The 14,328-nt window shown below is 36.9% G+C and overlaps 1 protein-coding gene across 2 annotated transcripts in view; it reads left to right on the top strand.

The window, feature by feature from the left end:
• HS2ST1 (heparan sulfate 2-O-sulfotransferase 1) overlaps positions 1-14,328 on the top strand; it is a 215,839-nt gene that overhangs the window by 155,124 nt on the left and 46,387 nt on the right. For both annotated transcript variants that reach the window (XM_051999268.1, XM_051999269.1), the window contains exon 2: positions 10,855-11,093. In XM_051999268.1, the coding sequence (XP_051855228.1) occupies positions 10,855-11,093 (239 nt within the window). The remainder of the gene's footprint in view (positions 1-10,854; positions 11,094-14,328) is intronic.

Genomic DNA, 14,328 nt, shown 5'->3' on the forward strand with positions numbered 1-14,328 from the left:
ACAAGTAACATAGCAGTTTTAAACCATATTTCAAAACATTTCACCAGTGAGACAAAACTAAAAAAGAAATTTGGTTCATTTTAGAATTGGATTCAAATAGTGGATTCCTCATAAGCTGTCATGTATTTTAAGTTTTTTGTTTTCTGTTGTGATGTAAGCCCATTAAAAGCAAAGTCTTATTTCACTTTTATATATGTATCAGTGCTTAGCATACAATAGACAATTAATAAATGCTTGTTGATTCAAATGTACTCAACTTCTAGTGAAGTATGAATATGTAGGAAAAGATGTTTGTATAGCTAAGTATACAAGGACTGGAGAGGGAGATAAAAATAGGAACAGGTAGATTTAGATCCCAAGAAGATTCTTATATGGTTTCTGAATTTGGGGAAAATGCCTGTTAAGTACTTGACTATTCACTAGTAGCCAATAGTTTATTAGGGTTCAAATTATCAAGGAGACGATATCCTTGCAGAACTGTGTTTCTGCCTTCCTGGCTATCTTTTAGGAACTAAAGTAATTCAAAGGTTTTAAATTTAATTGACTTGGCATTATTTTTGTTGAAATGAGTTCAAAAGTCTAATCAATAAAAAATGTGGCCTTTTAGGAGATTTGAACATTTTTTACTCATTAAAGTTAGATTGCTAATTTTTCACATTCTCTCTCTTTTTAATCAATTTTCAGGTAGTCCCAACTATTCTTCTGTTATTTCTCATGAATTTGTTCTCCAGATCAGTTTTTCCCCTTCTATTTTTTTATTCTTTCAATTTTGTTTTAAGATTTCTTCATGTTTGAGAACTTCAGTAACTTCCCCTTGCCCTGGTTTGCAAGGAATTTTTTTCTTCCTTAAGTTTTTGATTTTCTATTTCTAGTTGGCTTTCTTTTCATAATTTCCTTGGTTTTCTTAGATTGTTCTTTTTCCCCCTAATTTTTCCTCAGTCCCTTCTTATTTGATTATCAAGGTCCTTTTAAAAGTTTCTCATTAAGCTCTGATTGGGGCCATTTGATGTTTTTCTTTAAAAAATGAGTTGCTTTTTAAACTCCACTATTTTTCTCTGGCTATAATCCTTGATCTTCTCTATCCCCATAGTAACTATTCATGGTTGGATTCTTTTCCTTTGCTTACTCATTTTTATTTATTTACTTTTTGTTTTATTTTGCTTTTATTAATTACAAGTGTGGGGTATGAGGGGAAATGCTTCAAATCTTAGGTCCATCTTACTATTATTTACTGAGATCTGTCTTGGGGCCCGCCACTCTTAAACTATAGTTAGGACCCCTAACTACATTGTCTCTCAATTGATTTTGCTCCCTGGGGTTCCTCCAGTGGCTACAAACTATAGCTGCCCTCTCTGTCCTGGAACTGGGTATTCACTAAGTGTGTGCTAGCTAGCTCCTTTTCCCTAGAGCCACAGATTTGGTCAGCACATCTGAGCTTGGCATTCCTCAGTAGTGGAAGCTCCCTTAATCTGTTCCTACTCAGCCATCAGACCACCACATTTGGTCTTGGATTTGAAAGTTTTAAAGACTAAAGTTGCTTCCATACTTAAGCTGCTCCCAGGGTTTGTTATTTGTTGGTTCTGCAGAGTGGACCTAGAGATGTTTTTGCACTTCCCTCTGGATAAATCCCTAGAGATTTGGTCCTTCTTGGGGTCTCTTCAGCTTGTCTTAGGACAACTGCTTTACCCCAAGTTTATTTCTTCTGCTTTGAGGCCACGTTCTGTCTTTTTAAAAAAAAATTTGTGCAAAGCTGAAAATTTTCTGACCTATTTCACCATCTTCCCAGAATCCTCTTGTTTTTCACATTCTCAATAACCCTTTTGAAATAAAACAGCCCACAGGCTAGTTCTAAATTTTATCATTTCTATAGACTAAAAATTCAAATCATGAAAATGATTCTCAAATGTATTTGTGTCTGGTATATCTCAAATCTTAATCTCTTTTTTGAGCCCCAATGTCTCCATCCAAAAATGGGCATCTCAAAGTCAGTATGTCCAAAACAGAACTTTCTTCTCCCATAAACAAACCCACTCCAAACTTTCTATTAATAATGGAGCTTACATGTATACAAAAAAACTTAGAAAAAAATACATTATCACATTCGAGTCTGATTATTATCTTGTGAGGACAGTTAAGAAAGGATTAGCTTTTAAATGAGTTCTCTGAAGAGATTCCATCATTCCATTACTGGCACTGAGTATTTCCATTGGACTGGAACCAATGATCATAGTTTACAATATTATAACTTCAAATAGTGTGAATGTGGATACTTCAACCACTCCAAGGAAATCATTACTCAAATTGATTGACAACGATTATCATGATGATAGCAGCCAATGAACATTTATATAACACTTTAACACATACATATAATAATACATATAAACCAATGAACATAGCACTCTAACATTTATATAATGATAATATAACATTTAACATTTATATAATGTTTTTTTTAATTGCAAAGCACTTTAGAAATATCATCTCTTTCAAATTCCAGGATAACTCTGGGAGGTAGGTGCTTTTATCCCCATTTTATACATGAGGAAATAGATATTAAATGACTTGCCCAGAGTCACACAACTAGAAAATCTTTGTGTCTAAATTTGAATTCAAGCCTTCCTAACGAATTCCAGGTCTAGTTCTGTGCACTATGCTACCTAGCTGCCTATAGGTATGATAGGTATGTATCCCATCTGTAAGATGGGAAAACTGAGCTTCAGAGGAGTTATAAGTGACTTCTCTGTGCTCACCCAGCTAGTAAATGGCAGAGACAGGTTCCAGATATAGCTTCCTAGGCCAAGTTCACTACTTCATTCATGTTGTGACATGTTTCCTTCATTCCTGGTGAGGGTGCCACTATACTTCTGCCTACCCAGACTCACCACCTTGGTAGGATCCTCAGGACTTGTCTCTCTTTCCTCCCCTAAGCCAACCAGTTGCCAAGTCTTAATGAACAACGTGACTCTCACAACGTGACCTTCACAACAGATCTTGCCTCTGACCCCTTCTCTTCACAAAGCCATCACTTGTATGTTGTATGTTTTTTGTTCTTGAAGAGGACCCATGACATCATGGAGGTGATGTCTTGACTTTTGAAGGAATTGGATTTAAAGTGAGGCAGATCTTTGCAAGGTCCTCACTCTGTCCTCCAGAATCCTCACAGTCCAATGATAAGACAAGAGATAAGGTGACTGGTGATGACCCAGCTCTCCTCGTATTCCAATTCCTCCTCATTTGTCTTCCTGCTTCCACTGCCTTTCACTTCTCTCCCTAAGCCATCGTCCACAAAATAATTTCCTTACTTACACATACACAATATACAAGTCTTACTCTCCTGTTCAACCTACATTGGGTCTTTATGGCCTCTAAAATAGTAATCACAATCTTCCTTGAGCTTGTACAGATTTGTTTCATATTATTCTCCTTTATACATATACTCTGTGTTTGAGCCACATTCTCCTTGTTATTCCTTCCATCCCCTTTATCCTAGATCCTTTTCTATCCCTTATATCTACTTCAGCTCTGAAATTCACTGAAGCCTTATTATTTATATATTTCTGATTATATGGTTCCTCTCAGATCCATGCTGGTTACCTTTACTTTATCCTTCCTCTTTTTAGAGTTTTTCTATAAGTTCTCTGCTTGTCTTTCTGACACTTACCATGGTACCTGGTACATTGCAAGTGCTTAATAAATGTTTGCTGACTGTCATCTCTGTGCCTTTATATACAGACTGCCTCTCTATTCCTAGCTGCCCTACCTTCTCACCTCCACTTTTTAAATCTTTAGCTTCCTTCATGTTGCATGCTTAGGAGCTGCTATCTATGGAAAGCCTTTCCCTTTTTCCCCTAATTAATACTTTTCAACTTTTCATATCCCATAAATCCCATGTTTGACACTATGGAAACTCCTTGTGATGAATATTGTTCTTCTTTTGGACTTTATTACTAGAATCTATACTCAGTGCAGTATATTGCTCATAGTAGGCAGTTAATAAGTGCTTGTTGAACTGTTCAGTTGAATGAATTGATAATGTGTATCTATCATTAAAAGCAGTGAGATATTAAAATTCAATACATGCTTAGGCTTTTCTTTAGGTTATAGCGACTGTACATTGAAGAGCAAATAAGAATAATTTTCTTTTGTATGGTATTTTTCATAATAGTAGTGTTTTAACCCTTCATTTAACATGAGCAGAATATGATGCACCCCAGCCATTTGGAGTAGGAGGGAAGGTGTTGACACTAGCTGAAGAGTGCATTCACATCATGATTCTGAAGCTCCCAAAGAGGTCATACCTCCCACTCTGCCATCTAGCATCACTTTTTCCACATTTTATAGTGAATAGCTAATGCATCTGTTAATATCCAATGACATTGAATGACATATTCCTTTATACCTCTATTCATTTTACTTTATCCTGTATAGAAATATAAATTTTATGTCTCCTTTGATAGTGAAGATTGCTTTTGTCAAAGGTATTTTCCAAAGGCTGTGGTAATCTTGATATCCTTATGAAACATCATCAATTTTTATGCATAAAATAGCTTTAGTGTGAAGCTACAGAAGAGATGAAACATTGCAAGTATATGTCTGTCAGATTTGGGAGATGCCACAATTATTTTTCCATTCTTATAAAGAAATAGAAAACCAATGGCATAGGATCTGTAGAACTAAATGTATTGTTGTTGCTGTGGAAATGTGTCCGACTTTTTTGTGACCTCATTTGGTGTTTCCTTGGCGGATGTACTGAAGTGTATCTCCATCTCCAGATCATCTAACAGATCAGGAAAACTGAAGCTAATAGGTGAAATGACTTTCCCCAAATCATCCAACTAATAAGTGTCTGAAGTTAGATTTGAACTCAGAGAGACGAGTCTTCTGACTCTGGCCCAGCGTTCTGTGCAGTTTGGTACCATCTTGTTGCCCTGGAGATTCAGAAGAAAACAAGCTTGGTAGTAGCTGACCTGTATTCCAGGCCCCAGGCCTGCCCTTCAGCCCCACTGTTGCTTCCAAGAGCCATCCCCTGCTCCTTCAAGGACATTTGCAAATATTCTCCAGTTCATAAATCCTAGAATACCTTCTCATTCAGAGCACTTATAATCTATACATTTAAAAAATAAGGAATAATTTAGAATGAGCTTGAACTATGGTTTGTTTATGTTTTCATCATGAAGAAAAGTTAATTTCAAAATTTGAAGTATCAAGAATCATTTGCCTATATTCCAATTTTGATAATGTTTTCAGTAAAGTTGATAACTAATATAATCTCCAAAGATTCAAAAAACTCCAAAGCAACTCTAGTCAAAGAATACATACCAACTTGAATCAAAAGAATTAGAACCAATAAAATACTGATCAAGTACATGTGTATGTGGAAAACACCACCACTGTTTTCCAAAAAAAAAAAAAAAAGCCATAAATTTTTCATATATGTCCTCATTTTTCTATTTACCATGAAGTCTGATGGACTAGCTTAATGATGGTAGGGTCAGAGATTTAGAACCCAAGAATATGTTTTTGGTTTCATTTGCACCAAATCCTTTATTATATAGACAAATAAATATAGGTTCAGTAAGAGGAGAAACTGAGTTGAACCAAGTTCTGTGATCCTGCTCAAGCACTCTTTTCCCTTAGAAAAAGGTTGCCCTTGATATCTCTGGGGGAGGGGTGGTGGGACTCCTGATGTCTACCAAGGATATGGGGGGGATTAACAAAAGTTAATCCTGTATAAACCTGTCAATGCTTTACAAATTTGGAAATAAGACTAATATTATATCAGTCAAGGTCTTTTATTCATTGTCTTTTTTTTCACAGAGGAAATGAAATAAAATTTTTGTCCATTTCTTTACTAAAAAGAGCATTTGTTACCTTTTCTAAACTGACATTTCTAAGCTTCCTCATTACATAATAATAATAATAATAATCCATATACTTATTTAATATAAGTGAAAAGGTAACGATTAAAGGCACTTCACTAGTGAGGATTTAATAATTACCCAGAATTTTAATGGTGCATATAATATTGTGTTATTTAAGGAAAAGATCCAAATTTACAACAGAGCAAACAGTTTATTAAAGTGTATAATAAACCAAGGATACTGATCAGTTCTAACAGATGTAATATTTTGTGGACCAGATTTTTTTTTTAAATCATATTAGTTGCCACAAGTTCTTAACAGACAGAAACTGGAGACTTCCTGTTTATTTAATACTTTTATTTCATGCATTGGATGTAGTTCTTAAATCATAATTCTGAAAATATTTATTAGAGCATGTGCAGTTTTACAAGCTGATGAAGTAATTATAAAAAATGATTTAAATTGTATTTGACCTTTAGTCACATCCCCTAAAATCTAAATTGGTTAAGTCATTTATGAAACCCCACATTTTTTTTTCAATCCCTCTTTTCAGACAAATGGGCAAGACTAGATTCTGAATCGTCAATTGAGAGTTACATGAATTGTTTAAAGGCAATTTCACGCCCATCTGGGCTGCTCTAGGAGAGGTTCCTGTCTGTCAGCTGCCACCAACATTGTTTTGTCCCTTTGGTAGAAAAGCAGTATGTTTTGCTGTAACACCAGAACTATTTCATGCTATAAATATCTGGAGGGGTTTAGGAAAGAAGTTTTTAAAATTCTGTATCCACTATCCTTTGGCATCCTCAATGCATGGTGAATTGAATCATTATGGCACCAGTTCCAAGACGTAGATAGGTGGTTATAATATCCCAGTGTTTTATCTTGAAGAGCCATTCACAGATCACTGTACATTTGAAATCTAAGTCTTGTGAAGTAACAGGTAAATGGTCTAGTCTTCAGAAATCTGTCTCCTGAACTCCAGGTGGGGTACTGCATTTCAGTACCATTGGAAGATATTTATTCAGCACATGAACCAGTAGCTGCTTCTGTTCAAAGTGGAAATTGAAGAAACTAGTTTGGTAGTTGGTGGAGGGAATTTTCTTGGGAAATTAAACTGAAAATGGCTTTCACAGCCTTTTCATGTAGGCTTAGATATGTAGCTAGTTCCCTGGTTTGTTTATGAGAAACATTTAAAAAATACTTGCATCGATATAGGCAATTGTCATTTTGAGTAGAAGACTTCTTCTTATTCTGACCTTATCCCCATCTCTAACAATAATTAGTCTATGAGCAATCACTTTATTTCTCTGGGACTCATTTTCATCATGTGTGGAATGAACTGCTGAACTGATCCCCAAAGTCCTTGCAAACCCACGAAGAGGAGCAAGCAGCTAAGCATTTCATCATTATCTCTTTTGATTCTCACAATAACTTTAAGGAGGGAAGTGTTGTTATTCCCATTTTCCAATTTGGGGAACAGAGGCAGAGGGTAAGTGATATGCCCAGTGTCACACAGCCAGTAAGTGCATTTGAACTCAAGTCTTTTGATTTCAGGCTCATTACTTCATCCACTGTACCATGTGGCTGCAGAGATACCCTAGTTCTAGGGCAATTTAGTGTATTTTTGTTTAGGCCTAATGGGAAAGATAGATGCCCTCAAGCCCCTTACACCTCTGTTAGTGGGATAACACTTAGGTATTGGAGAACACTAATTTGACTGAATTGGGACAATTGAAAAATGTGAGATCCCCATCATAATCAAACACATATAGGACAGTTAGCACTTGGAATGAGAAGACTGAGGTTGAAGGAACATACTTCCTACCTTGTTGTATCGTGTGTGTGTGTGTGTGTGTGTGTGTGTGTGTGTGTGTGTGTAATGGATCTCATTCCTCTCAGAGGAAGTAAGCTCTTTGGGCAGAGCAATTGATTGTTTCTTTTTTCTCCATCTGTCTTCAGAGCAGAGCCCAGGGCCTGGTTCTTTGTAGATTCTTAGTAAATATTTGTTGACATCCAGAACTGCTGGTTAGAGTGAAGATTTGGTTTCTTCTCTTGGAACTTGAAGGGCACATTTACATTTGTCATCAAACTGAAAGACAGTTAAATCTTAATCAGTCAACTTGGACATCTTTGTTCCCGTACTCTCTTTAGGGGATCTGAGATCTCATGGATGTGGTTGCTCCCTCCAGCCTGCAGATGGCAATCTTGGTTGTCCTTCTTGTTCTCCCATTCCTCTGTCCTGTCCTCCCCCCTTCCCCCCCGAAAAAGAAATTGTAGTTAATGGCAAACCTTAAAACCCTTTTTCCGTATCCTAGTTTCTGTTTTCAAAATTCACAGGTCATTTTTGCACTTGTCTTGTGTTCTATGCTGGCTGGTTGCCCTTCTATGTTAGAGAACAATTTCAAGTTTGAGAAATTGTTTGTTCATGTGAAGTGGCTTGTGGGAGCCTAAGAGGGTTTTCTGAGTCTACTTCACTTGGCAATCCTCTTTTCACTTGAAGTCTAAATTGGCGTTTGCACATCTATCTGCAGAGTTGATGCTGAAGCTTGGGCTTTGGATACATGAACAGGAGCTGTACAAGATTCTTAGAATGCTAGGGAACATTGAAAAAGGCCCAAACGCTGCACTCTGCAAGTAAACATGCCGAAATAACTATTGACAGCTCTTTAATTGCTCTTCTCAGTTTTGGTGGAGGGAAATTGTGCCCCAGGCTACCCCTGTCTTAATGTCTGGAAGATTTACTCTTTCACTAACCAGAACAATTTCCTTATGTTTCCCCTCTTTCTTTTTTTATTTTCCCCTCCAATAAAATATCTACTAAAATAAGGCAGAACTATTCAAGTCATCACTGCATTCTGTCTTTATGTAACTTTCTAAGATCATGAAACATCCCAACCACTTAATAAGCTCTGTGCTATGTGTCCTATACAATTAATGTTTACCAGTACTGAACCATATTGATTCTCTTTTCCATACAAGGATCCCATATGTGTCTTTCGTCAACTCAACTCATAAAAATCTTATTCAGACAGAATGAAGTCCAGAAAACTGGGCTGTTCTACTAAAGTAGAGCAAATTTTGGAATCGATAATCTAGGTTCTATTGTCCCCTCCACTATTCTATGCTTCTGTTATGACCCTGATGAATCATTTGACCAGTGGGGAACACAGTTTTCTTACTTCTAAAATGAGGGCATTGAGCTATAAGGTCTTTGAAATCCATTTCTGCTCTAAATCTGTAATATATCATGATTCTATCACTTAACCTCACTGGTTCTCAATTTTCCCATTTGCAAAATTACTTGATTGGGTTTCACAAGGCTTCTTCTGAACATTAAACGTGTTATTCTATGATTGTAAGCTATCAAATCATTAATGGTTGGTTACTCTTTAAATCTGGCTATTCAACTAACAATAAATTCACTTAAATTATGCTATTGCCTACTTATATTTTTCCTCTTTAAAAAAAGAATTTATTTTATTCCGAACTTAACAATTTCTGAATAAAACGAGCATTTCTATACATATAGCAAAACAGGAAAAGGAAATTTTGGTTGAAACCTGGACACTCTTCCAGACTTTTCTTTCCTTTTTCATTACATGATTTTAGATGACTTGGTTACTTCTTCCTGAAGTTCCCATTATTTCCATCCAAACCAGACAATTAGTTCTAGGTAATTAGAAATAGAAGAGACCTTAAAAGTCACTGATTCCTGCACCAATATTTTACAAGTGTGAAATGTTAGGCACAGAGAGGTTGAAGGACTTGTCCATGATCATACAGCTATTAAGAATCCATGGAGAGGAGGAGATTCAAACCCACATTTTTCTGGCTCTAGTTTCAGTGAAATCTTTACTTTATCATGTGGCACCTCCAGATTACAAATTTTCCTTGATAGAATCCTCTAAATTTTGAAGGATGAAATTACTCTTAAGTCAGTTTAAGAAATTAGTGTCCTACTAATGCATTGTTGGTGGAATTGTTAACTGAGCCAACCATTCTGGAGAGAAATTCGGAACTGTGCCCAAAGGGCTATCAAGCTATGCATGCCCTTTGATACAGCAGTGGCTTTACTGGGCCTGTATCCAAAAGAGATCATAAAAAAGGGAAAAGGACTCACATGTGCAAAAATGTTTGTGGAAGTTCTTTTTGTAGTGACAAGGAACTGGAAACTGAGTGAATGCCCATCAGTTTGAGAATGGCTGAATAAGTTATGGGACATGAATATTAAATTATTGTTCTATTAAAAATGATGAGTAGGCTGATTTCAGAGATGCCTAGAGAGACTTATATGAACTGATGCTAAGTGAAGTGAGCAAAACCAAGAGATCATTGTACACAGCAACAACAAGATTATACAGTGATCAGTTCTGATGGACGTGGCTCTTTTCAATAATGAGGTGATTCAAGACACATCATCATCCCATCTACCTTTTCACTCTTTCTTTTGAAAAGGTTCATCTTTTCAATGTCATATTTAAATTGTGGGTCTTATCCTACTCAATCTTGGCTTGTAAATTAAATTTGCCTCCTCGTATTACTATTTCAGATTCATCTTGTGTTAGATGCATGTTTTATTCATTTGTCTATAAACACTTTAAGCTATAGATTTTATTCCTTAGAATTCTCAATTTTCTTGATTTTGTTTACTTTGAACTTGTTGGTATCTTCTTCTATTCTTGCTAAACTTCGGCCACTTCATGTTGTTATCTACTTTGTTTTATTAATATCTAGTGATTTGTCTCACTCTTTTCAATTTAAAGCCTTTTTAAGTAGGTGATTTGTTTGAGATTTTTAAAGAGATACAAAATCAAAGGTCATGCTTAGAACATCTTTCTGCTTGAGAGAATTCTGGTAAAGAAGATCGAATATTTAATTGTTCTAACCTCCTCTGTACAGCCACCTTCCCTTTTGTTCTTCCCAGCATTCTCTGTTTTGTCTTTTTTCCCAGAGATGCAAAATCTTATCCCATGTCTGTTTTCTATTACAGAAAGGGCTATTGCAAGACATGAGGTGCGCGAAATCGAACAGAGGCATACGATGGATGGTCCTCGGCCGGATGCAGCCCTGGATGAGGAGGAAGACATGGTGATCATTTATAACAGAGTCCCTAAAACTGCAAGCACTTCATTTACCAACATTGCCTATGACCTGTGTGCAAAGAATAAGTACCACGTCCTCCACATTAACACCACCAAAAATAATCCAGTGATGTCTCTGCAAGATCAGGTAAGCTCTAGATACACTGCCCAGTGATGTGTGCGTTCCTGAGGATTTCGTTCCCAGCCCTGCTCTCTAGGAGCATCTCATTTGGAAGAAATGTCCATTCTTCTCTCTTCTGGCTCTCGGGACAATTATTGTCACTTATATAGTTTTGTGGCCGGGGCTGCACCCACGATTATATCTTACACCTAGTAGGAGTTTTGTCAAATGGCGGCCCAGTCGTTAGTGCGCCGGGCAGGCAGTCTTCCCGACTCGTCTGTATGAGACGCTTGCTAGCTGTGTGACCCTAAGCAAGTCTCTCTCTCCTCACTTTGCTCATCTGTAAAATGAGCTGGAGAAGGGAGTGGCTAACTGCTCCAGTGTCCTTGCCAAGAAGTGTCGCAGCGAGTCAGACACCACTGATGTGACTGAACAGCACAATAAAAATGTTTGTGGAATGAATGCGTTGTTTTCTAAGTATAATAACAGAGTAAACTCCCTAATTAAGTGTCCTTCAGCAAAGCTGCGTGCTATTTCACAGCACCAAAACAGAGGTTATATAACAAATCGATCCTAGTGCACAAGCATTATTTAGCAACATTGGGTACAAGGCATCATGCCAAGCATTGAGGATAGAAAGGTGGAAAAATGACCCAGCCTTTGACTTCCAGGAGGTTTTGGGCTAATGAGACAACCCATGTAAACCACTTTGCAGATCTTTGCAAACACAAGAAGTAGAGAAATGCTACCTATCCTGACCTGCTTAACTTCAGTTATTTTTATTATTTAGTTGCATAGGTATCATATTCACATTATGTTAACATTATTGTCATCCTTATCATTATATAATAATAATAATAAGTCTTTTATTAAGGGTCTATAACTATGCTGGGTGGGCTTGCTGTTTACTCATTTCAGGTGGGTCCAGCTATCATGTTTGTGGACTAGAACCAATTATATAACCTCCATTTTGGTGCCATGAAATAGCATGCAGCTTTGCTGAAGGACATTTAATTGGGAAATGTACTCTGCTAATATACATAAAATAAAATATTCATTTAACAAATATTCCTTTATAACTGGACTGGTTTGCCATTTAACCTAGTGATGAACGTCTCAAATTTAGAAATTTAACTGGGCCTCAGACAGGTAGTTCATCACCAGTTTCCTACCTGATAGAACATGATAAGTCACTGTGAATTAATTAATGATGTAAATAGTTTTTATTTGTAGAATACATGTATAAAATGCATATATGGAAGATTCTAGGCAGTAATTGTGACCTGATTTGTAACTGTCTTCATCCATTTCGGCTCAACTTCTACTAATTTCTGTGAATGACTTTAGGAGGTCAGAAATTATATTTTTTTAATCCTTTGTGTCTATGGAATCATAAAATCTCAGATTTCAAGGGAATTTTAACAGAGTTCAAGTCATACTGTAGTAGGAATTCACTCCTTCTACCCTAAACATTTCAACTCCTTTACAACTTAGTTAGTGTTGTAATTTTTGTAGCTAAAAAATGGAGCCATTTCTGTCTTCATCATCCCTGAATTAATTAAATTATGGGAAACCCTTTGTCTTCCAAAGCCTTTAATTCAGTAAGTATTGTTGAATGATGAAATGGTTTGACTTTAAGAAAAGTAGGAAAATGTTTAATAAAGTGTCATGTTTACAAATAAAGAAATACATGTGGTAAACCACCTCAGAAAATTCAGATAGCCTTTTTAGCAATAAATTCAATTAGAATGAAAATGACATTCAACTGGCAAATTAAATATAAATCATCCATTCCAGTGATAGATAGGATGTTAGTAAATACATACACTTAACATTGTTGGTCAAGTTCATTCCTCCTGTGTTATGATCTGGCTTGATAGAACCAAAAGTTGTGCACATATCTTTGCCCTTTTTTTCGACAATTTCATTTGAGAATGGTGCCCCAAAGAAGGAGACAGTGATTGGATCTGAGACCTCTCTGCCCTGCAGGTCAGTGGCCTCTCTGCACTCAAACATTCTTAGAATTTAAAGTTGCCCCATGCACCAGTAGTCCTCCACACTCCCAGATGCCCCAGATCCAGATTAAAATGGAGTTGGGAAATATTTTAACAGAATAAAAAAAGAATACAATAAAATGCTGATAATGCCATATTTTAAAACTAATTCATTTTACGGCTCACAGAGATTCTTACTTATGATTTTGTAGCCCCCATTTCTATTTGAGTTTCACATTATTGAACTAGAACTCTCTCACATTGCCTTTCCCTTCTGCCAATACATTTTTTGGGAGAGGGTGGGGGAGGGGGGGATGTGGTGGGAGACAATCAGATCACACACCCCTTAAGTGTCTGAGGCTGGATTTGAACTCCAGTGCTCTTGACTCCAATGCTCCATCCACTATACCACCTAGCTGCTCCCCTTTTCTTCCAATACTCTTAAGCATTTATATAAGAGAATGGACAAGAGACTTTGGACCCAAACTTTGAAACGTCCTGTTTGAATGGACTCCTTTGGAACCAGGTGCCTTCTGACAGTGGTCTTATTAAGAAACTGTTGATAACAGTCCAATAATTAGGACGACATTTTCTCTGTTTGAAAAGAGAGTTGCAGTTGTTCCATTATAACAGAATGGACGCTTATCACACAATTTGGCCTAAGTACATTCTCCATGCTGAGGCGGAAGATTGGAATAGCAGTGGCCCAGAAGGGGAAGAGAGACCTGCTTTGGCAGGGAGCGGTTTGCCAAGCCTGGTCGTCTACGGCGTGTCATCTGTCCCTGTTATTCTTGGCTGCTGCAAACTGCGCTCTCAGTCACTCCCGTTCCCGTCACCAAAATCTACCCACCCTCCGCCAAACCAAATAAATCTGCTAAATGAAAAGAAACACGAGCTTATTTAGCTAAGTGGGTCATAAAAACTATACATTATGTAATGTTGCATATCTCAAGGGTAAGTGCACCAAGAATCTGATTTTTATATGGTGTTCAGCAGGTTTTCAATCCATTTGCATTACTGATTCTCTGACTCCTTGTTTCTAAAGGAGCTCTCTCCTAATGCCTGCATATAACCAATTGGAGATTCCCTCCATTCCGTTGTTTAGCATCACCCCCTTAGCTCCATTATCCCTTTGTGAGGACTTCCTTTTTGTCCAGTGTTGGAGTTGATTGGCTGGCAATGGCATCAACCATTTTATCTCAAAAGCGTAAATTGACAGAAAAGCCTAAATATGACATTTATAGGTATCCTATGCTCATACATTTTCC

Source organism: Antechinus flavipes, chromosome 4 (assembly GCF_016432865.1).
Source record: "Antechinus flavipes isolate AdamAnt ecotype Samford, QLD, Australia chromosome 4, AdamAnt_v2, whole genome shotgun sequence".
NCBI lineage: Eukaryota > Metazoa > Chordata > Mammalia > Dasyuromorphia > Dasyuridae > Antechinus > Antechinus flavipes.